Source organism: Pimephales promelas, chromosome 5 (genome assembly GCF_988280905.1).
Source record: "Pimephales promelas chromosome 5, fPimPro1.hap1.1, whole genome shotgun sequence".
Classification (NCBI taxonomy): Eukaryota; Metazoa; Chordata; class Actinopteri; order Cypriniformes; family Leuciscidae; genus Pimephales; species Pimephales promelas.
The window spans coordinates 32,226,052-32,250,922 of NC_142773.1; the positions used below are offsets into that span (position 1 = coordinate 32,226,052).

General features: G+C 38.1%; 1 protein-coding gene across 2 annotated transcripts; it reads left to right on the forward strand.

Annotated features, from left to right (window-relative positions):
• Positions 1-6,394: 6,394 nt before the first annotated feature.
• On the forward strand, positions 6,395-24,138 carry cdyl (chromodomain Y like). Of its 2 annotated transcripts, none has more exons than XM_039676861.2 (7): positions 6,395-6,954; positions 17,306-18,089; positions 19,388-19,650; positions 19,917-20,089; positions 20,199-20,409; positions 23,386-23,529; positions 23,945-24,138. In XM_039676861.2, the coding sequence occupies exons 1-7, from the start codon at positions 6,928-6,930 to the stop codon at positions 24,101-24,103; spliced, it is 1,761 nt and encodes a 586-aa protein (XP_039532795.1). In that variant the 5' UTR covers positions 6,395-6,927; the 3' UTR covers positions 24,104-24,138. The 2 variants fall into 2 exon arrangements, with proteins under 2 accessions (XP_039532795.1, XP_088987444.1); XM_089131318.1 differs by lacking the exon at positions 6,395-6,954 and adding an exon at positions 13,257-13,368.
• The last annotated feature ends 733 nt before the right edge of the window (positions 24,139-24,871 follow it).

The window sequence follows — 24,871 nt, forward strand, 5'->3', positions numbered from 1 at the left end:
TTGTGTAAGAAAAACATCCATATTTAACAACGTTACAAACTGTAATCTCTAACTTCTACTAACTGTCGTACTCGAGAGTCTGGCATTCCAGCTTATGATGTATGACGCAGGTGTAGAATAAGCTCCAGTGACGAACATGGAAGCACAGAGACCAAACAAAACACCGGTCGAGAATTAGAAGTCTAAACCGAACTTGGTTCTTTCGAGAACTATCTGGAAGTAGCTAACCATGGCCGTAATTGTTGACATGACAACTGTCCTGCCTCGCTCAGATTTGCCCCGTTAGCCAAATGGCATCATCTCGTTGGTATCAAGAGAAGAAGATTTGATTTGTGTGGACCCATATCAAATAAACCCAATAGCCTTTGGTAAAGATCCATCCTTACTGCCAGCCATAACCTATTCGGATATTTATAACTATCTCGTTCATACTGTATCCGCATACACTTCGCAGGAGCTGAAGGCCTTCAAGTCACTTGAGTCATATAACTCTGACAAAGTCAGCAACAATACTAATTTAATAATTTTCTCAATTTATGGCAGCTTCCTCGATTTGAAAGAGCAGTTTCAGCCACTGCTAACTGCTAACACTATGCGATAAAATTATGGGGACAGACTTTGCTGTGAGGTAACGTTAAGTTATCTAAAAACTGTAACGTTAGCCTACATGTGGTAAAATGATGGGAACAGACTTCGCTGTAAGGCATATATCCCTAAACGTTACCTGTGGTAAAATGATGGGAACAGACTTCGCTGTGGGGAGTCGGCTGAAAGTTTAGCCTATTTAACCTAGCTAGCCACAATTCTCTCCTGTGCTGGCTCAACTCCTCTGTCTCTTCCCTTCATGTTTTCTGACAGTCAGTATCGCATAAAAAACTAACTCCGGGGTTCTTATTGCTGTTGTTAGAACATCCGTGCATGACACAATTTTTTTTTTTTGTAAATACAGCGATAATACCAAAACTGCTTCGCTTGTCAATGGGCTTTATGCCCAGCTGCACTACTTCCTGAACTTCAGCCAGCTCCTTGTTTTCTGTCTGCCATTATTGGCCAAATTGATTCATTCAGGTGTGCTTGACCTCTGTAGTCATGGCAACAATAATCAGACACACCTGAATTAATCAATTTGGCCAATAATGGCAGACAGGAAACAAGAAGCTGGCTGAAGTTCAGGAAGTAGTGCAGCTGGGCATAAAGCCCATTGATAGACTGACAGTTGCCGTGGTTTCTATGTCAACAACATGGCCGCCACGAACATTGATGACATAGATCGAATAACATCTATACTCACCAGAGTGTCCTTCGTCATATGCTGGAACACCAGTCTCTCGTGAACACGCATACGGCAGTTAGCGGAAGTTAGAGATAACAGTTTGTAACATGTTAAATATGTATATTTTTCATTCACAAACGCATGGCATCGCCTCAGAAGGCCTTTATTAACCCCCGGAGCAGTGTGGAGCACTTTTTTGATGGGGAGATGCAGTTTTATGGATTTCAAAACATTCGGCCATTCACTGCCATTATAAAGCTTGGAAGAGCCAGGACATTTTTTTATATAGCTCTGATTGTATTTGTCTGAAAAAAGAATGTCATATACAGATGACTTGAGCAAATCATGGGGCAATTTTAATTTTTGGGTGAACTATCCCTTTAAGCATTATTAATAATAACCCATGTATTCAAGAGGCGAAATGGCAAATTTTGGGGCTTTCCAGGTTCATTTAAACTGTTACACCCACATTTGAGGGGAAGCCCTATACTTTCTCAAGCAAGAGAAAATAGGAAATCAACATGTTTAAATAGTGTCTAAATTCAAGAAATTCAATATGCAAGAAGTAGACGGTGGAAATCCCAGCTCCGGGAACAGGTCCAACAAAATGAGACCAACATTGCCTGAAGACTTTCAAATGCTGCAGACAGGATAGTAAGACTTTGCATGAAGAAGAAATGCAAAGTTGGAAGCACCTGCTTAATAATCAAATGTCCACAAGTGACCATGTGTACATTTTCAAGATTAAAATGTCTATGAAATTCTCTAGCTTGTTTTATTTGTGGTACAGCAGCTTGTGATTAAAGTCACATAAATTGTCTGTTCTGCTTTCTTTAATCACAAGCTGCTGTACCACAAATAAAACAAGCTAGAGAATTTCATAGACATTTTAATCTTGAAAATGTACAACAGACAATTTATGTGACTTTATGTGAAAACTTACACTATAAACAAAACGCATAAGGATATTCAACAGCATCTCCATGCTTCTGTCAGCTGCAAAGTGCCTAATAATGGTGCAAACTTCCTTTAAATGTTTGCAGAGTCTGACCCTTGGCTGTGCTAAATGGAAATGTAAAACAGGAACTATAAGTTTTACTTTCAATATTATAACTTATAGCTAAACTTATCAGCTCATTAAAGGGATGGTTCATCCAAAAACGAAAAATGTGTCATTTACTCACTCTCAAGTTGTTCCAAACCCATATGAATTTCTTCTGCTTAGCACACAAGAGGATATTTTGAAGAATATGGGTAAAAAAAACAGTTGATGGGCCCCAGTGACTTCCATAGTAAGGGGAAAACAGAGCAGAGCAACAGAGCAGAAGTCGTTGGGCCGAGTCAGCACAGAACATTCTTCGACAACCTACCACCGGTCTCACGTCGTTTCGGTGAGTACTCGGTTTCCAACCTCACATGTTTCCTGGGTCAGGAGAGCCTTCAGAAGTTCCAGCTGTGGACCACTGGTTCAGAGAGAGTGAGAGGGTCTGGGACTCAACTCATGTCTATCTGCAGAGAGCAGTCAGGAGGCACAAGAGCCAGGGCAACACCAGAAGGACAGATACCCCAGTTTACAAGAGTGTAATGGCGCTTTTCCATTACCAGTACCAGCTCGACTCACCTCGCTTTTTGCTCCGTTTTCCATTGCAGACAGTACCGCCACAAAGCGAAGTCTTTCATTCCTCATTGCCCTATCAAGCTCTCACTGGATCCTCTCTTCGGCAACCAAACAAAGGAAAGTCTGCACCTCGTCGTTTGACCACGGCGTATTCTTCCTAGCTGCCATAATAATATTAGTAAGTTTACTAACTATCTCTGGGCAAACTATTTAAAAATGGCGGGGTTATTCTGGATACTCCATCTGGCGCGTACAATGATGACGCAGTGAATAGTGATGATTCTCTCTGACTTATCAGCAGTCGGCATTGTTTTCGCGTCACGTTTTAGTGTCGGCTCAGCTCGCCTTAGCCCGCTCAGAACCTTGCCTGAGGTGATACAAAAAAAGTACCCGAAAGCAGGTACAGGTACAACTTTTACACAGTGGAAAACCAAACAAAGGCGAGCCAAGTCGAGTCGGTACTGTGTAGTGGCAAAAGAGAACCCTGTGATGGACTAGCCATCTGTCCAGGGTGCTTTCTCCTGCCTCTGGCCTAAGAACTTGGGATAGGCTCCAGCCCTATGACCCTAGAGGGTTGTATAAGGATAAATGAATGACATGAATAAAGTGGGATTAAGAACTCAGCACGACACAGGAAGCACATTAAAAATGATCTGGCAGCAAAAGAAGCAAATTGCAAAAATAAAAGAGGTGATGAATATTAGTACCGTAAAACATCAAATAATAGCCCGGGCTTTTATTTTCCCAAATCGTCGAACTACACCGGCTTGCATTTGAGACAGCTGTTTAGTGTTGAGACGCTGTCCTTTGAGTGTAGGCCTAGACTAGAGTCTAGATAGCGCTCGTGCTGTTTGAAGATGTGAAAGTGCGCGCGCACGTGAGTGGCCGTTGTGCTCTCTCTGCTCGTTATGCACCCTGTCAAGCGCAACAGTCATTCTATTCTATCTTCACTCAACGATCAAAAAAGACTTGGTGGCCGCCAAAAAGCGAGCAATCTGACGGGTTTTAGAAGATAAAGTACAACCCGAAACTAAAAAACAGACCCGACCTCTATTTGAGACCGGCTTTTTCGTTTTACCCAAACCTGCAGCCACACTAGGCATGTAAAAGAGACAGGCGTCTATTTGGGACTCAGCTATTATTTAAAGTTTTACTGTAATTTAAATAAAGTGCAAAAAACTTTAACAGAAATTTGATGTCAAAATTATTGAGATCAGAGTCTGCTTTAGTTGGGGCCATGACCCTTGAGTGTTAACATTATTTTTTCTCTGGCTGCTTTAACTGCTTTTGATACACATTTGCTATGGAAATAAATGTAGGAGAAAATATCAGATGATCTTGGTTATTTATTGTTGATGTTAAAGTCATCATATGGTAAGCTGACTCACTTATATGACAGTCAAATCTTTGAATAATTTAGCTGAGGTATATACTGTAGATGGACATTAGTTTTATACAAAGTCTATGATTAATGTCATAATTTTCACATGACCCTTGAAATATAGTGGCATCAGTTTTATAACCATGTGAAGTTTAAATTAAAATATATATTATAAAGAAAATGTTTTGAGATGGTTTATTTGTTAGGAGTATAGAGACTTCAATAATCAACATGAATCTCAACAATGGTGATAATCAACAAAGCCTTTTTGTGACTTCATGATAATTCAGAGTTGATCAGAATTGCTTTCATTGTCACCATTGTTGCGATTCATATCATACACTGATTCAATTCTTGATGTCTGAGTGACTCTATATGATCCTGTCAAAATATTTTCTGCATAATGACATAAAATCTTAGTATCATCACTGCAGGATTTTATTGGGTTGCAAAATTAACAACTAATATTTAGCGTCTTAATCAGATTTAGGTGACATCCATAAAGCAGGCAACTGCATGAAGACTATTATCAGTAACAAGTGACTGACCATTTAATCTGAGTTTCTCTCAGATTCCTACATTATCAAATATGTATCAGAAACACATAGTTAAAGTAGTCAGAGGAAAAGTAATGTTAAACTAAAGGGTCAAGAGCCCAACTAAAGCAAACACTGACCTCCATCATGGTGACTTTATTATTTCCAATAATATATCAAGTTCTAAACCTGTTAATTCTCAATAAGAATGTTAGTAGAATGTTAGTAGAGAAATAAAGTCTGGATTGTAATAAGTGAGGATGCGGAGATCTTGAGAGATCTGTTAGTGTTTAATGTTCTGTTGGGATTTAAAGTGATTCTGTATGGTGTGTTTTGTGCGTCACCATTGTGTTCAAGAGTATACCTGTGCTTCAGTCCAGCATGAGCAGAGAAACGCTGATGAAATGCTGTGTGTTGCTTTATTTAACAGACAGTAACTATATATAGTTGTGATGCAGTGACGTTTAGTCACATCAAATAATGCATGTTGTTTAACATTTAACAGAGATTTTTTGAGATTTTTTTCTACAGCACTTTGACTGTAAAAAACAGGACATGTTTAACTTTACGGTAAATATCCGTTTTCAAAAAACAACATCTTTCCGTAAATCAATTTAAGTGTTTTTTACTGTAATTTGATGGTGAGTGGTCGACAACTTTGCTGCCAGACGTTTACTGTTATTTTGCGTGGTTTTTTTGTGTTTGTTTGTTTTTTTGTTTTTTACAGTTTGCCAGAGGAGTTTAATCTGCTAAATACTGCATCATAACTTTACTTCATGGGATCCCTTTTACGGTAATTAGCATTCTGATGTTCATCATATATCATTTGTTTTAAATCTGCTGCCTTTTATGAGATCTTTAGAAAAACCTTGGAAAATAATATTCATCCTGATTAGGCAGTACTTTTCAAAGTTCTTGGAGCTTGCATTTACACATGTAAGTGCAAATGAAACATTGCCATTTACATTGCATGGCTCTCTATAATACTTTTTTTTTTCTCATGGTCAGAGGAGATGTTTAGCGGTCAAATATTTCTTCTTAGTGGCCACTGTGACTGTCCAGGACTGCATTTCTCAAAACGTTATGGCAGCAATTATCAACTTAGCTCACAATGCTTTTGAAAGCTCCAGGAAACCTCTATAACTTCATATTATAAACAATTATATTTTCAGCTAAAAGCCATTATTTAAGTTAATTTATTTATTTGTGAACAGGTGTATAATAATGTACAGTGAGCGAGGCCAAGTCTCCTGTTTATTTCAAAATAAATCAATGACTGAGATCTATCCCACACTTAATGTTCAGATCAGTTTTTTTTTTGTTTTGTTTTTTTTTTTGGCTATTTTCATCTAAATTGCTAAATAACTAGACTATCTTCATTTGGGCAGTCCATTTTGCAAATTAACTACATTTATATTTTCATTATCTCTTTTATTAAATAGATAAACAGAATAATGAGGAAAAAAATATCCTAGATACTCTGATTCTGTCAAGTTAAAAAAAAAAAAACATTAATGTAGGCTAACGACATGACATGGGGAACATGGCATTCATGGAAATGTTTTAGACTGAGTCATGGGCTAAACTCACCTGGCACGTAAAGCTATGGATTATTGTTTAAACTATTTCGAACTTACGTCGGTTATGTTCCACGTCGGTTATGTTCTTCATTAAAAAATCAACAACGATAAAGATTTGCAAAACACAGATGACCGTCGACAAACAGCTCTATCAAGTGTTGCAGGCAGTGCAAACTCATCTCGACTCTAATCTGCGTTCGATTGAGACTTCCTGTGTGGCAGAACTGAGAGCAGGCGAGCGCGCAATCAGCACTGCCTACAGACTAGTTTACGGTAACACTCTCGAAAATCGCCGCCTGTACCGACAAAAGTGCTCGTTTGGACTTAATCGGGAATGAAACGCTTTATTCTAACTATAATGTTGTTGGATAGACGTTGAGTGCGAGAACTAAACCGCAAAGAGATCCTCGGTGCGGGTCAAGCACATCTCACCCGACCAACTGAAAAAGGAGGAGAGGCCAAAAAAGACAACTGCAACTGGAGGAGGAAAAGTGTCTACAATCCTCACGGATTGCCACAACGTCGAAGATTATCGTGACATGATGGCCACGGAGGAACTCTACGAGGTGAATGTCGGCGATTTTTACCGTTCGTGTCCGTTTAGACGCAGTTAATCGATTACATTTGTGTGTGTGTGTGTGTTTGTGTGTAGTTGCACATAGACGACGCGTCCCAAGGCTCGTGTGGACTGCACTAGCAAACAGTCTTAACAATTGACTTACCCACTTCAATACTAGTTAAAGCTACACCGGTAATGTTGCATGCTAGCAAACTAAACTACTAGTGTGGAGCCAGTGTCGTCTTTGTTGTTAGTTTGTGGAGTTTAGTGTGGAGAGATGCTGGTGGAGGCAGTGGATGAGGCGGCGGGGAGGGAAGGAAGGGCACTTTGGAGAGTGATACTTCATCAAGCTAGCTGCTAACCATGAGGTCTGTGTGGTTTGATGGACACAACAGGGACAGCTGAAAGTGAACTCGGTCATTTATGGTGTGTTCAGCTCTGCGGGAACTTAGTTTCGACTTCTGTCCGGCAGGACCTGTGAATTTAAATTCGCTTGTAGAGTTTTCAACCTGCCTGTCTCTTAGCTATCCAACAGGGTTGTGTTTTATGATCGCCTTTGCTTGGTTTCATTTTACACTTAGATCATTCCAATTTTTGGCGATATTATTATTGTAAATAGAATATGGCGTATCATTTCGCATTTAGAAAGTCTTGTGTCACTTGTTTGATGGACTGACATTCTGACTGTATTATCAACTATAACGTTAGATCTGTTATCAGGGTTTAAACTGGTGATTGTTTTTAAATTATCAATACATATTGCATGTTTATGCTGCATGAATTTACATCAATGCTTGAATTGCATACAGTTGCACTGTGTTAACCCCATCTTTTGAGAATTGGCCCAATGAATATAATGACTCACATTATATGTTTAGAATTGATGTACTTTTTGAGATAAATTCATTAATAATATGATCAAAAACTTTGCGAATGTTTGAAGAAGATACAAAGAAGTGATGGAGAGAACAGATTCATTCAAACATGTTTGACCAGTTTATAAAGACAAGTATGAATAATGCCCCCATTTTCAAACACCTAGATAATACTCTCCATTCAGATGATGACAATACCAGAACTGTTAGTCATGATCATGATATAAGTCTTTTTGAACTTTAGGTGCTTTTTGTTGTGTTGGGTCAGTAGCATACCTGTAAAATTTCAAAGGCTAGTTTATTTTTTTACTTATTTGTTGCACCCAAAATGTTGACTCCAGGTCCACTGTATCATAAAACTAAAGAGATGGTGCTGGACTTTATTTATTCAAAATCTGTTCAGTCTACTCTTCAGTTTATATAGTTTATATAGCCCATTTAATATTCTAAGCATGTAATTGGTTTAATTACATTTTTTATATATTTAAAGGATTAGTTCACTTTTGAAAAAACTTTTGCTGATAATTTACTCACCCCCATCTCATCCAAGATGTCCATGTCTTTCTTTCCTCAGTCGAAAAGAAATTTAGGTTTTTGATGAAAACATTCCAGGATTTTTCTCCATATAATGGATTTCAATGGGAACCGGATGGTTCAAGGTACTAAAGACAGTTAATAACTGTTTCAGATGCAGCTTCAAATGTCTTTAAACGATATCAGATGATGAATAAGGGTCTTATCATGCGAAACGATCGGTTATTTCAAAGCTTATTCCAAAAATGTAACTTTTCTAAGGACAAATGCTAGCCTAGCTCTATTCTGTGAGGCGCTTTTGTAACGTCACGTAATACGTAATTACGTTCAAAAGGTCACGGGCGACGTAGCCGGAAGTACAGAATCAAAATCGTCCGACATCGTTGTTTTACCTTTTAATTCCTTTTTTGTAAACGGCGTTTGAGTTAGTTTTCACGTTCAACCTATGCGTTCAACTTGTAAACACTCTGACTCTGTACTTCTGGCTACGTCGCCCGTGACCTTTTGAACGTAATTACGTACTACGTGACGTTGCAAACGCGCCTCACAGAATGGAGAAACCTGGCTAGCATTTGTCCTTAGAAAAGTTACATTTTTGGAATTAGCATTGAAATAACCGATCGTTTCGCATGATAAGACCCTTATTCATCGTCTGGTGTCGTTTAAAGACATTTGAAGCTGCATCTGAAACTGTTATTAACACTATATTTTGGACCTGAACCATCCGGTTTCCATTGAAGTCCATTATATGGAGAAAAATCCTGGAATGTTTTCATAAAAAACCTAAATTTCTTTTCGACTGAGGAAAGAAAGACATGGACATCTTGAATGACATGGGGGTGAGTAAATTATCAGCAAAAGTTTTTTCAAAAGTGAACTCATCCTTTAAAGTATGTATTTTACACATGTAATTAAATACATTTTAAGTGTTATTAAGATTAATTAATAAGAAAAAAAGTAGATCGGATCATGAGCTGCCAAAAGATTCCCATACTGTACAATAATTTATTGCTTGTCTTTGTCGACTAATACAAAAGGTAGAGAACTCGCATACCAGTATTAAATCGCAATATTGGTTAAAAAAAAAATCGCCCTATAGGTTGGTGTACTGATAAGTCAGTTTCTACAGCCCCTTTTTGTTGCAATTTTGTAGCGACGTGCTACATCGTTCTTTACCGTTGTTTTGACCCTGGTTTAGAAATGCGGGGGTCTGCGAGCGAACTGCAGTGAATAACCTCGCCTTATAGTGTTTATCACCCACTCTGACATGCCCGGTAACATTTCTCAAGCTTTTAAATGCAAAGCTAGAGGGAAAATTATACCCAGGCTTCGGTTGCTGTGTGTGTGTTACACTAAGCATGTGCTCTCTGCACACAGAGCACACTCTGAGTGAGTGAGTGTGTGTGGTGGTGGAAACAGTGTTTGTGTAGGGGTGAGCACTGAATAGTGGGCACATTTACTACATTTCAAACACAGGCGTCATGAGCCGGCTTTATTGATGTGGGTCGCGGCAGAGACACATTTAGTGTTTATTGGAAAAAACACTAAGTGAGTGTGTATCACAGGGTAGTGTTTATGAGTAGGGGTGAGCGCTGTACCGTGGGCACAATTCCTACATTTAAAACACACGCGGCGTGAGCCGGTTTTGAACCTGGGCTCTGGCCGCTGTATTGCTCCGTTCAAGTCCTCCTGGGAAGTTTGTACATATGAGGTGGGAAGTCGTGTTTACGACGTGAGGTGCGTTCAAGTCAGTTTCGTCGGAGCAAAATGGCGGTGTACCTTGCTACCTTCTTTTAATAAATTACACGAAAATACAGCAAGGTTTGTTAACTCTGCTAATAAAAAAAATGAAGAACAAAGAATGTGCATTAGATGCGTTTTTCTTTTTATGTTTTTTATTAGCTAATGAAGCTAATGTAAACTCTATCAATATGTATAATTTTTATATTACAATGATATAATATTTTGTGCAGAGAGCTTGCTTTATAAATGAAAAAGCCTTACAATGTCAATGAGTAAACATTGAAATTCAATTAAAATTTACCGTCAACAGACGTTGAATGAACGTTTCTCACTGACACGCCCCCAACTCATACAGATCGGGGCTTAAAGAAAATCCCGAGCTCCCCCTCGTATTTACGACATTGTGGTGGCGTTCAAGTGCGTTCAACTCGTAATTACGATCTATACGAGATGACTTGAACGCAGCATATGTTTGTGACACAGTATGCAAAGCGCATGCTCTTTACACACAAAACACATTTCGTGTGTACTGAGCGCGTGTCAGAGGGCTAAAGGCCAATTTATACTTCTGCGTCGAGGGTACGCCGTAGTATACGGCGTTGGCTTCGCACGTAGGCGACGCCGTTGTGAGCATTTATACTTCTGCGTTCAGGTCTTGGTTGCTCTGCAGTACTGCTCCGAAACGCTAGGAGGCGGCGGAGGGTTTTAATGTTCCACTGTGTTTAGATTCCTCGCGGCTAGGTTACTACAAGCAATAGCGACTGAAAGAGAGTGGATCATGTTGGAGTTGGAGCTTATTGGGGTGGAAAAACAGTTCATTTTAGTGAAATTACTAAAACTGAAAGGCAGAAATGAGAGAAGACGTCGGAGAAGATGGTACGTGTGTAAATGCGTGAGAAGGTACGTGCGGAAATGCGTATGAGGAAATACGATGCTACCAAGACGACCAATCACCGATCTTGCGGTCCGCGTCGTCGCGACGTGTAGTTACATTTTTGAAGAGGTGCGCGTCAGGCAACGCGGAAGGGTACGCGGTATGGGACGCGTCTGTGCGTATGGTACGCCGTACCTACTGCGCGCACCCTACGCAGAAGTATAAATTGGCCTTAACAGTGTTTATGAGTAGGGGTGAGCACTGTATACAGTGGGCACAATTTCCTACATTTAAAACACACACCGCGTGAGCCGGTTTTATTGATGTGGGCCATAAGTGAGTGTATCACTGAACGGGCCGTGCTTATGTGTAGGGGTGGGCACTGGGAAGTGTGCACAATTCCTACATTTAAAGCACCTTCGGCGTGAGCCGGACAAACAGACATAATGCTCTGTGTACAGGCTAGCGGGTCGGGTGACAAGCTTTTTGACTGTAAAATACACTTCTCCTGCTGCCTCTGTTGAGGGACCAAGGCGCACTGTCTTTTATGGCAGTCCAGCCGCAAATTGGTGTCTCACCGTGGATTCAAACTCGGGTCTCTCACACCAAAGGCATGTGTCTTATCTACTGCGCCATCACCACCCCTTTTTACAAAGGCTGTGTTTAAATTACCGTCATGTTAATGTTACATTTTAAAATGAATATATTTTTAAAAGGTCGAAATCACAAAATCATTTCATTTAGCTAAGATTTGGCATGTCACTCGCGGCGGGTTCAGAGAAATGTCCACTCGGAAGATGAGCGAGAGAGTGTTTTATAGCCAAGCCAACACAAATCATTGTCATGTCAAAACTAGCAACAATTTAGCTTGCTTATAGGTTTGTTATACTACCAGTTATGAGGGAAAATCCAATCATAAAAAAGAGACATTAAGAAGGAAAGTTGAACAGTCACATGAAAAATTTCTATCAACATCCTAACGAAGAGAATATGCTTAAATAATGTATAGTTGTTTAGTACACGTCATCCTCGGTGATGCGTGTTGCAGTAGTGTCGTCATATCTGACTGTAACATGACATTTACGCATTTGTTTTTTAGCATTTTTGGAAGGAGTAAAATTTGCATATGTGTGTGATTTCAACAACCCGTTTCTACTCCAAATTGAAGGTCACTATAGCAAATGATTTTTAATCCAAAATCATCTGGCTTTTGGTAATGCTTAATTATAATAATATTTTTGTATGATATAGATATTATTTATGTTATTACAATTGAACACAGATGTAAAAAAGTTTTTACAATTATTATTACGGAGTTTAAATTAATAAATATATAAATGTAATATAAACACGCTTTAGAATCAATAGATAAAGCTATAAAATGCCTACATGTGAACTTAAATGTTCAATTATCTCTATACCTTTATCAACTGTATAAACTAACTTCTCAATTTTAAATTGCACTGCAATACTTTTTCTGTCCTTTCATAGACTGCTATTTTCTTCTTGCTATGTAAATTTGTTTAAATTCTTAATATTTTTCGGTCTTGAATCGATCTGCTTCTCTCGAGAAATGAATCGCAGTTTCACTCTTTCTAAGCATGTGATTGGCTGTTTGCTATTGATGTTACACCTAAACGAAAGTTGATGGTCAGCATCATGGTACCAACAAAGCCTGGTTAGATTGGTTTGGTTTTGTCAACTCAAAATGCCTCTAGTCGAATGGGACTAGAGGTCGATCCTGACGCACTGAGGTGTATGCCAGAGAAATGGCATCAACTATCCATTTGGATATCTTCTGCTTTGTGACGGGTGCCCCCTCAGACCGGCCACCAAAGCAGATGAAGAGCTGTTCTGATTTTCTAAAAGATGCAGAGCGCTCCAGGTAAATTCTTAGTGCTCTGACAGGACAGAGAAGATTAGCCTCCCCATCCTCTGAGGAAGGGGGAAAGTCCAATAAAGTGATAACCTGTGCTCTAACAGAGTAGAAAGCACTTTAGGCACATAACCATGTCTGGGTTCTGAGAACGACCTTCGGGTCGCCAAAACCAAACTCCAAACAAGAGGGGCTCACCGAGAGCGCCTCCAAATCTCCAACTCGCTTGACAGATGCCAATGCCAGCAGCAGAGCAGTCTTTAGCGAGAGTATTTTGAGATCAACCAACTGAAGTGGTTCAAACGGTGGGCCCTTCAGGGCCCCAAGGACCGTGTAGAGGTCCCAAGATGGAACAGATGGAGGTCTGGAGGGGATAAGCCTCCTGTCTCCTTTCAGAAACCGTACCACCAAGTAATTTTTTCCCAGTGACCGGCCAGCCACCGGAGCATGATAAGCTGCGATGGCTGCCACATACATGCTCAGGACCTTCTCAGGAAGGATTCATGCCGAAAAAGAGAGGTATGTGAGCCCATAAATTTAAGGTTTTTCAGCTTTGTATTCTGTTTTGCGATCTGGTCACCCGATTATCAGCAAATTTAACAATATTCCATTAGTTATTCCTCTGGACATGGGATCTGTTATTTATTTTATTTTTTTTCCAAATCTTCACTCACTTCTCACCCATTTTGTTGAGTATTCTAAACGTTTCTTCCTTTGGTTCGATTTTAGTTAGGCCTATTATATTTGCATTTTCACACACTCAAGTGATTTTAGTTTCACTTTTTCTGACAGCGCAAATTCTAACATAGCCTATATATCTTACAAATTGAGTTCGCTTTCAAGTTGTCTTGGAAAAACTGTTTACGTCTTGGTTAGAATAGTAAGCACACTCAGATATGTCTTAAATGAATGTAAACAGTCAAGTAGTGTTGTTTTGGTGGCCTGTTTTAATTTTAGTTTTAGTCTAGTCTTTGTATCAAGCTGTCATTTTAGTTTTTATTAGTTTTAGTCACGTTCTCGTTTTAGTCTAGTCTAGTTTTAGTCGACGAAAACTGATGACATTTTAGTCTAGTTTTAGTCGACGAAAATTGTATTTTAGTCTCTTTTCAGTAATGCAATTCTATTTACCCAGTCAATATAGTATATGTACCTAGTAGTATACTAGACAAAACCAACATTTTCTTTTAGCCAAACCCATTTCAAACAATCTTATCTTCTTATAGTTATCTTATTATATCATTGTTACCTTACAGATTCAAGAATACATCCATTCCAGACACGGAAGACGCTTTGATTTGAATTTACAACATATTTACTTTACCAACCAAACAAAATATCTTTTAAGTAGCCTACATGCATGATGAAATGAAAGTTTTTCCAAATGTCATTTCTTCTTTTTCTCCCAAAGAAGAATCCTTTCCTCTATGTCAGACTTAACTTTGTTTGTTGTGCTAACGCCTGTTTCACACATTTGTGTTTGTTTGTGGTGCGTATTTTTCCCGCACCCATGTTAATAGGTTAGAGCCTATGGTGGTTAGAGCGCTCACACCGCACACGGATGCGGTCCAGCAATGTGCTCCAGGAGCGGTGCGTGCATGACAGCAGAGCAGAGATCTTCACAGTAGCTTGGTTGGACAGTTTTTATTTGAAAGTAGTCCTTTTTTCCCTAAACATAGCACATACGTACCGAAACCGTGACCCTAAAACCGTGAAACAAACCAAACTGTGAGTAATTTTAACCATTACACCACGCTACCTACCATTTTAACATGCTTCTCCCCACCTGTCTGCCAAAGCCACTGTAAGAGGAAAACACTAGCCTACTTAAAGCTTGACTGGGAAATTGAGTGCTCACTCCAATTTTCTTAAAGAAAAACATTAACTCAAACCTATTTACACCTTGCAAAAAACATAAGTACCAAATGTATAAGTGGTTAAGATATAGCGTATGCACATTTTAGCATCTGCCTGCCAATTTAACACACTCCTATGGGCTTTCTTCATCATACATCTCTCTGCCTGCCATTGCTGCTGGGTGAGAAAAATTATAGGTTTAGCACAGCTTTTAAAATCAAAAATACCTTGCAAAAAACATTTGAAAAAAAAAAAAAACATTAGGTGTATACATATTTTAATGACTAGTACATACCAATGGGCGTTATGCACAACTTACTTCCGTATTTTGTTAAACTGGTTGGATTACATCCGATACAAGTATTTTGTATGGGTTTCATTAGATATTTTTAGATATTTAAAAAATGGCAGCAGTAAAAAGAAATAGTGGGGTTTGCTTGAAAGTCCATAGATATCGCTGTCAGTTCATACTGCCGGTTACACCTTCTCTAAGGAGTGGATGCAAAGAGACATTTTTTCCTGTATGTTCATGTGAAATTCAACGTAAAGCCTATTTAACGTACTCCTAGGTTACTCCTTTCATCTTCACGATGAGTTTGTCAGAGACGCTGTGTAACAAATTCTCAAAGACCAAATATTTACCAATTATTGACCAAAATACCAAATATTGACCAAATATTTTAACACAAATAAGCATGACAAAAATTGTGACTATCATGTCCAGTTTTGCTGCTGTTAAATAAGGCGAAAGTGAAGCAGGATTGGCTAGTAATAGTAACGTTACATTGTTAGTGTAGTTGACTGACTGTCCTTTAAACTTTTAACTTTATCATCTCTCCTTGGCCTGTTATATTGAAAATGTATGTTTTAACAATTTGCAGTATGACGTTTTCCATTGCTAAATTATAGCTCATCATAGACTAGCTAACCACAAAGCTAGCTAATGCCACCATCATCAGTCTGTTCTGTTGTGACAATAAAAGAAACAAGTTTCTTTTAAAATGCACAATCATATTATTTTAGTTAACTCATAAATAACTAATGTTAGGGAAATCTGTTAATGTTTTGTTGCCCGTTTCTAAAAAATATATATATATATCGGCCGATATATCGGAATTAGGGATGCGCGGTATACCGGTATTGCAAAAATACCGGTATATAATAAATTTAAAACGGTACAATATCATCATTTTGTTAAATTCGGTATTTGATGAGCTGCTTTTCCGAAGTTCTCCACTAGGCGGCAGTGCGCTACCGAAACTGACGCAAGTCACGCGAAACTGGCAAACGAAGGAACACGGTGGAAATAAAGCTCATTCGGGTTTTTACACGCCCCGAAATTATTAAATAGAGAGAGCAGTATTAGTGAAATAAGGCATTACTTTGCCTACTAAAGTAATGAGAATAGTGTAGACACAGACCTCAATGAACCACTCTGCAAACTTTGCTTTCAATAATGTGTTGCCATGGAAGGCAACACATCAAATCTGCCGAAGCGCTCGTCAATTGCTCATCCTGACTTGTTCAAGAGATCGACTGGTGAGTTCATCATTCAACTGATTTAATTTAGACTTTTATTGAACACTGAACAGCGCACATACTTAAGAGCTTATCAATTAAATATGATATGGTAAACACGAAAGCTCAAATCTTCTTGCATGACACGCTATACCAATTCAGTTTACGTCTCATGATCTCATTTTTGCAATTTATTTCAAACAAATATATTCATTTAATTTAAATTAATAAAGCATAAAAGTGATAAATGAATGGCATTACTGAGGCTGTGGCGAAGAGAGAGAGAGAGAGAGAGAGAGAGAGAGAGAGGGTAGTAATATAAATATTAATAATATTAGCCTACAATTAAGCTACATTTGTCAACATTCATTAAGGAACCTGGCCTAACAATATAGCATTGATTAATCTGAATCAATCAGTAATAAAATGACCTAAAAATGTAATATCCTAATATATGTTTAGCATCATAACATTACTTTTTGCAATGCATTATATGCATAATATGAGCCCAAACACAAACAGTAACCAAACCAAGATGAATAAATGCAATAAATGTTGATAATTCTCTGTTGATGCATGACAGCTAATGGTTTACGTCATTTCATTATTCTATTATGTTAATCTATTATATTAACCTATTTTAATTGTGTAATATCAGTGGTTTTCCCAAATCAAAATTTTACCTACACATAATTTTATTTTTAAAATTTTTTAAAAGTTTTTTTTTTTTGGGATACTTTTCTTTGCACATATGGTAGTTGAGAGTTTCAAGCAGTGTTTAATAAAATTGTTTCAATTCACTTAAATTTAGACTCTTTTTTTCCGACTGTGGTATCGATTTAGTATCGATACCGAGGTATTAGGTTCTGGTATCGTACCGAAGCCAAAATTGTGGTATCGAGCCATCCCTAATCGGAATATCGGACAAATATTTGTATCGTATCGGCCTTCAAAATCCTTTATCGGTCGGGCTCTAATTTCTTTCATAACAAGCTAACAGTTTTCCATGAGAACTCGTTTGTCTTTTAATCTTGCCAGTACTTTATTATTTAACATAAATGTATATCTGCGTGTCCCTCTGTAGGTGGAGAGAGTAGTTGGCAAGCGTAAGAACAAAAAGGGCAAGACTGAGTACCTGGTCCGTTGGAGAGGCTATGGCTTTGAGGGAGACACCTGGGAGCCGGAGAGTCACCTGTCCAGCTGCGTCGAGTTCATCCATGAGTTTAATCGGCAACACAGCGAGAAGCAGAAAGACGGAACTTTACTCCGTTCCACGCGGAGCTCTCCCAGCACTAACACTAACATCAATGCCCGCAAACAGATCAACAGGCCTCAGCAGCCGTCAGCGAATCCTACCACAGCGAAGACTTCTCCACAGACCTCAAGCACACCCTCTACAAAACGGCTTCAGCCAGCACAACACTCGCCAAACGACAGCGACGCACAGCAGCAGAAGAACAAGCGTTCGGCTGGCGTGAGTAGCGCGGGCAGCGGCACTTCCGTCACGGGTACAGTCGCTGACACGGTCCCTACGGCAGCGCCAACAGCTGCACCCACTATGAGCGCACTGCGCCGTAGTATGGACCTAACAAAATCTGGCATCAAAATCCTAGTGCCAAAGAGCCCGATGAACAGCCGCACTGATACCGAGGAGTCTCCCAGCGAGGCAGCACACAGTCTGGAGCAGGAAGGCCAAGAGCCTGATGCTGTGCCCCCTGAAGTGGCCTTGCTGGAGAAACCCACCGGAGCTGTGCGTGTACCAGGAGAGGAGCGAGCTCGTATGGGCACGAGGCCCAGGACACAAACGGCCCTTCCGCCACCACAGATTCCCATTACCCCAGCTGCTGTCCGCACATTAAACGGGAAAGGTACAGTCGACTTAACTTACATTGAGAACATTACATTATATGACGTTTAAGAGAGGTGGCTTTAGTTGAGTTTTAGTGTGTTTAAATCGTGTTCGTATAATTTGATTTGTATTATGTGTTTCCAGTCATGGAGCAACAATAGAAATGGTAAAAATCAAGCACTTGATAAATGAAAACAAATTCAATTGATTTTTGAGGGTACCTCCTAGAGTGAAATCATATACTCATTTATTTCTGATCTGATGCTGATCTTGTGACGAATATTATGACGAGATATAATATTGTTTGGATGGTATTGATTTTACTCGCATTTTGGGATCTTTGTATAACAGTCTTAAAAGCTCAAATTAATTTATTTGATCAAATCAGCATAGAGTAAAAATGTTGTTAAATATTATTAAAAATGTGCCAAATAAATGTATTTGAATATATTTTAAAGTGTATTTTATTACTGTGATGACAAATCTGAATTTTCAGCATCAATACTCCAGTCTTCGGTGTCAAGTGATCCTTCAGAAACCATTCTGATATGTTGATTTGGTGCCCAAGAAACATTGAAGACAGTTGTGCTGCTTAATATTTTTTTGTGGAAATTGTGATCATTTTTTTCCAGGATTCTTTTATGTTCAAAGTTCAAAAGAATAGGTTTGATATTAAATAGAAATCTTTTGAAACATTACAAATGTTTTTACCGTTGAATAGAAAATTCCTTTACTTGCTGAATAGATGTAACAATAAAAAAAATATATTATTATATATTATTATATATATTTTATACTAGGGCTGTGCAAAAGTTAATTGCGATTAATCGCATCCAAAATAAAAGTCTGTGTTTACATAGTATATTTGTGTGTGCTGTATATAATTATTTTGTATATATAAATACACACACATGCATGTCTATGTTTAAGAAAATGTGTTATTCCTATATAAAATATTTATATTTATATAATATAGATTATGTATTTATATATATATGCAGAATTTAAGCGCAAATAATTCTTAAATATATACATGCATGCATAGGTATTTATATATACAAAATAATTATATACAGCACACTCAAATATATTATGTAAAACAGACTTTTATTTTGGATGCGATTAATCGCAATTAACTTTTGCACAGCCCTATTTTATACATATATCTCTCTTACTGATCTCAAACTTTAGAATGTAGTGTAGATTCAGAAATATTAAATTGATAATATACAGTTGTATTTTAAAAAAAATGTTATTTATATGATTTATTTATATAATTTTTATTTATACATTTTTGCTTTTGTTGTCGTTTCATAGGAGTGACAACCTTAATGGAAGCCTCTTCGGCAAACGGAACGGCCATTACACAGAGTGGTGCGGCAGGAGGGATGGGCAGTTCAGGGTTGACAGCCAAAAGGCGCTTTGGGGACAGTGCGACTTTCGATAAACGCCTGCGCTACAGTGTTCGTCAAACTGAGAGTGCTTACCGCTACAGGGACATTGTAGTTAAGAAACAAGATGGCTTTACACATATTCTATTTTCTACAAAGACCTCAGAGAACAACTCACTGAATCCTGATGTGAGTCCAAATATATTGCATTGTATATTAAAGTTGCATGTAAGAAATAACCCATGCTAATTTGACTCTTCCTAAGGATTCTAACATTTAACTCATTGCTTTTTATCATCTGATACCTCATCCTCATCCTATAACAGTAGAAATAATAAAGTATCTAACACCACAGAAAACGTATAGAGAACTTTTCAGATTGTCTAGCAAAAGGGTGAATATAATGGAAGTAATATATATATATATAAATAAAGCTTTACTCGAATGGTTTTCAGGTAATGAAGGAGGTTCAGAGTGCCATGGCCACAGCTGCAGCTGATGACAGTAAACTTGTTCTACTGAGCGCCGTGGGAAACGTCTTCTGCTTTGGCCTCGACTTCATCTACTTTATTAGGCGGCTCACAGATGATAGGAAAAAAGAAAGTATCAAAATGGCAGAGACAATCAGGTAAAAATTATGAGAATATAAATACTTGAACAGATATTTGATCATATTTTGGTGATTAGTTTTATAATAGTAGCTATAGATAAGGCAATGTGTTTTCTGTTGTCTTCAGGACTTTCGTCAACACATTCATCCAGTTCAAGAAGCCCATCATTGCCGCCGTAAATGGGCCTGCTATTGGGCTTGGAGCGTCTATCTTGCCCCTGTGTGATGTAATCTGGGCCAATGAGAAAGCTTGGTTCCAGACTCCTTACACAATCTTTGGCCAAACTCCAGATGCCTGCTCCTCTGTAACATTCCCTCTCATCATGGGAGTAGCTTCGGTCAGTACATCGTTAGTGCGGGTCTAGATGAAAGACTCATTAAGGCTTTTACGCTTTAATGTCCATTTATCAATATTCATTTCTAGGACCTGTCATTAAAGGAGAACTCCGGCGAACAATGAACCTTTGGTCTAATAAAACATCGGTACCTAGTCAATCGTTCTCTGAGTTTTGTTTTCATGATAATCGAATGTAGAGAGTTTTATCTCTAAAAACTGTTTAGCGTATAATGCTAGTAATGGGGGCATTGACTAAGTAAAAAGAAATCGCTAGTTTATACCACTAACAAGGCTCAAAATAGCCCCACACTAACGCAGTAACATAATGAGGCTCCATACATGCAAACCGAAGCATTGAGAACTTTGTAAGTGTACAGACCGTTTAATAAAAAGATACTTTATGAAGACAGTTCACTTCGCGTATACAGACAGGAGCCATCTTAAAAAATAGTCTCGATAAGTCGATCCCCGAACGCCGTCAGAAGTTCGCTGAACTTCATACAGTTCAGATCACTCAGCACGACTTTCGTGGTTTGACTTATCGAGACTATTTTTTAAGATGGCTCCTGTCTGTATACGCGAAGTGAACTGTCTTCATAAAGTTTCTTCTTATTAAACGGTCTGTACACTTACAAAGTTCTCAATGCTTCGTTTTGCATGTGTGGAGCCTCATTATGTTTCTGTGTTAGTGTGGGGCTATTTTGAGCCTTGTTAGTGGTATAAAGTAGCGATTTCTTTTTACTTAGTCAATGCCCCCATTACTAGCATTATACACTAAACAGTTTTTAGAGATAAAACTTTTTAAATTCGATTATCATGAAAACAAATCTCAGAGAACGGTTGACTAGGTACCGATGTTTTATTAGACCAAAGGTTCATTGTTCGCCGGAGTTCTCCTTTAATAAGATAAGTACATTGTGAACTATCCAATGACCCCCTAATATTTTGAAATCACTTGTGTTACGATCTACTCCCAGTCTAGGGTTGGGAGAGGGTAACAAACTTAAATAAAAAAAAAAATAACATAAACGTCCCTTCAGTCCTCTGCCCCAGAAATGTGAGCCAACACTTTATACAAGTAAAATGATTTATTGTATTTAAACAAAGAAAATGGAACTTTTCAATCTTCAGGAGAAGGTCAGACCAAAACAACAAACAAAAGAGGAAGCTTACTATTGGAAGGAAAACTCATTTACCTACACAGGTAAAAGAAAATAAATAAACAACATATGCTTCCCTCCACTCCCTGACTAACCAAAAACAAGAAAAAGGTGACTCAATCTCCCTACTGCTTTCCAAAACGAACAAACAAAAAGTTGATGTACAATACCTTTTAGTTACCAAACAAAGTTATAAAGAAGAAAAAGAGAGAGAGATTGCTTTATCACACAAAGCACACCAAAAACAACCTCAATTGTACCACACAGGGACAACACACCAGTTTCACACTTAGTCATGGTGCAGGGGAGAAGTGAACTGTGTTCACTCTGCTCTCTTATACGCCGATTTCACGCAGCTGCCATTTTGAAATCAAAAGCGAGGCTCCAGTGGGAAGAATCCCGGAAGTACAGATAGACAACAATGTCTTGGACTACCAACCTGAAGCTGCTGCCGCGATTTACACTATTAGATGTTAATATCCAATATAGGATATGTATATAGTTCGTTCCTGCCTCTTTTTTCATGTTCTGAATATATATTTAAAAAATATATTTATAAATTTCACTGTATATAGTCTAAACTATGAAAGAAATGTATGTACATTTTTAGACTAATAAATTTCTACGTCAAACACAACAATAAGCCATCACATTCGCGACTCTCCTAGGATTTAAAGCGACACTTCCGGTTTCCAGTAAAATACACATCAAAAACACTTTTTACATAATACCTCCCCAGGACGTATCACTTGGCTTTATTTCATTTTGTCATTAAACACACACACACACAATGGTGTGTTTAATGGAAAATATTTGATATATTTTTAAATATCTCAAATATATGAGGGAAGAACAAAACACTAAGTTTAGTTAAGGTATTTATCGGAAAATGATTCGCCAAAATAAGACAAACTACAGCTAAAGATTTTATTTTACCACGCAAAACAAAAATGCATAGAAAAACAAAAAGCTCAAAGGAAAAAGTGTACATTGACTACTATATAATCGGTTAATACATTTTTCTTTCTTTCGCTTTCCACAAAACATATCATTTTAAAGCAGCTTTACAGAAAATGCAATTTAGAGTGATCTGTTATCAGAGGTGATATTGTTCAAGTTTTGTATTTCAGAAATCTACATATATATATATAATCTACACATATATTACTCAAACATATATTACTCAAACTCTAACAATGTATTAATTCAAGGCCGAAACAATGAGCTCATTGAAGTAATAAATAAATTCATTGGGTTCATCACAATTATAACAATTGACTTCAGGCACAACTACACAATTGTTAAATATTTGAATAGAGGGTGAAGATGTAAATTTCCCCTTTTATATTAAAAACACATTTATACTGTGTGAGGAGAATAGTTGGTGTTTTAACATTAAATCAAATTTCTGAAGGTTTCTGCTGGCCCATCATTCTCTTTGGCTCTGTGAATTTACGTTCTGCTTTGCTTTATTTTTAATGTGCTTTATTGGGATGACAAATAATTATATTGGCAATTTACTTTTAATTTCCGCAATTCATCCACTACACATACTCAAGCACCGTGTGTTTTCAGCGTCTGCCGTCACTCCACTCCACAGCTATTCCCTATTAAAATCCTCAGATACACAGAAACTCAACATATTACTACTTCTTAAAGTAATAACGATGAATATTCAATTTATTAAGACATTATATTAAGGAATATCACAATTTTAAACATAAGAATTAAGTTTGAAATAAAATAGTAAGGTGACATGGGTGCATTTTCTCATCGTCTCTTCATTCTGATTGGTTTTCTCTCTCCTGTCACTATAGGCCAATGAAATGCTCCTGAGCGGAAGGAAGTTGACTGCTCAGGAAGCTTGTGCCAAAGGACTCGTGTCCCAGGTTCTGTGGCCAGGGACCTTCCCACAGGAAGTCATGGTTCGCATTAAGGAGCTAGTATCTTGTAATTCAGTTGTAAGTCATCTTTTCATTTGTTTTGTTTTTTCCTGTCACATTTTCTCAAAGCATACATTCACACATTCCCTTCAACCGTTCATTTTTTTTTATTTTTTGCTTTTATGGTGTCTCATTTTAGATCATGTACATTTGACCTTGATAGTCTTTCTAGAATAAATTGGAATTAAGTTAGATCCTCTGCTGTTTATACAGTCTTTTAAACCTTTCTGAGACACGAGGATTTTCAGTCAATAGTACGTCCTGAGGAACATTTATGTATTTTGTGTTGAAATGCAGTTGCGATAACAGTGGACTACTTTACAAATTCACAATGCATCCACATCCATAAGTCATGTGCCTTCTTTTCCTTTTCTTCCTTATTTTGTTCCCCTCATGTTAATTTGTCATGGTGATGCTGCCGGAAACACTGAAGGTTCTGCGCGAGTCCAAAGCACTGGTGAGGAACATTAACCGGGCCGCCCTGGAGCAGGCCAACGAGAGGGAATGTGAGGCACTTAAGAGGGTCTGGGGCTCTCCTCAGGGCATGGACTCCATACTCAAATATCTCCAGAAGAAAATAGATGAATTCTAAATCGATTAAATGTCCTACGGGTATCAAAAAACCTCCATCCTCAAGTGCCTGATGTTATGTAGACGAGGTTTGTCATTTTTATTAGGGTTTTGATGGAACTCCCCATCAGTGGAGGACTGGCGTGGTCTAACCCGCAACTTCATCTTCGTCCAGGACGTATTTCCTTTTCATCTGACTGCAGAAAGCAGCATCTCATTCTGCTACACTTGATAATGACTTTACTGCAAAGTTTGTGATGAATCTTGCACATCTTTCTCTAGGCACTGTGGCGAAGGACAAAATGCCTCGATGCATGCAAATTCCTTTCATCCTTCAGCTCAATCTCTGTTTTATCTGGACTAAAGTCCTGCATTGCTTCGTCATAGAGGTAATATGGTTTGGGATATTTTTCGACAGGCCTCCTATGCAGACTGATTGAGAAAAGATGAGTAATGTCGGTGTAATTTAAGATTTATGAGACTTGAATGAGTTGAATTTTGCACTCGTCTCAGTTTGGTTACCCCTAAACAAACAGATTGCCATTTTAATCAAGACTTTATAGTCAGTAGCAGGCTTTTTTTTTTTTTTAGTTGGTACTTTTATTACATCAATTCGAAGACATCTCAAGCCTTGTTCACCCTGAATATTCAGGCATTTACATCGGTCAGCCCTTTGTAGTCATTTTGATGAGATCAGACATTGACGGCAATGAAAATGACACCAGTGCTTAGGGATTTAGCATCAGTTCTTTTCTTGACTTGAAAGCTACTAATGCATTAAAGTGAACAA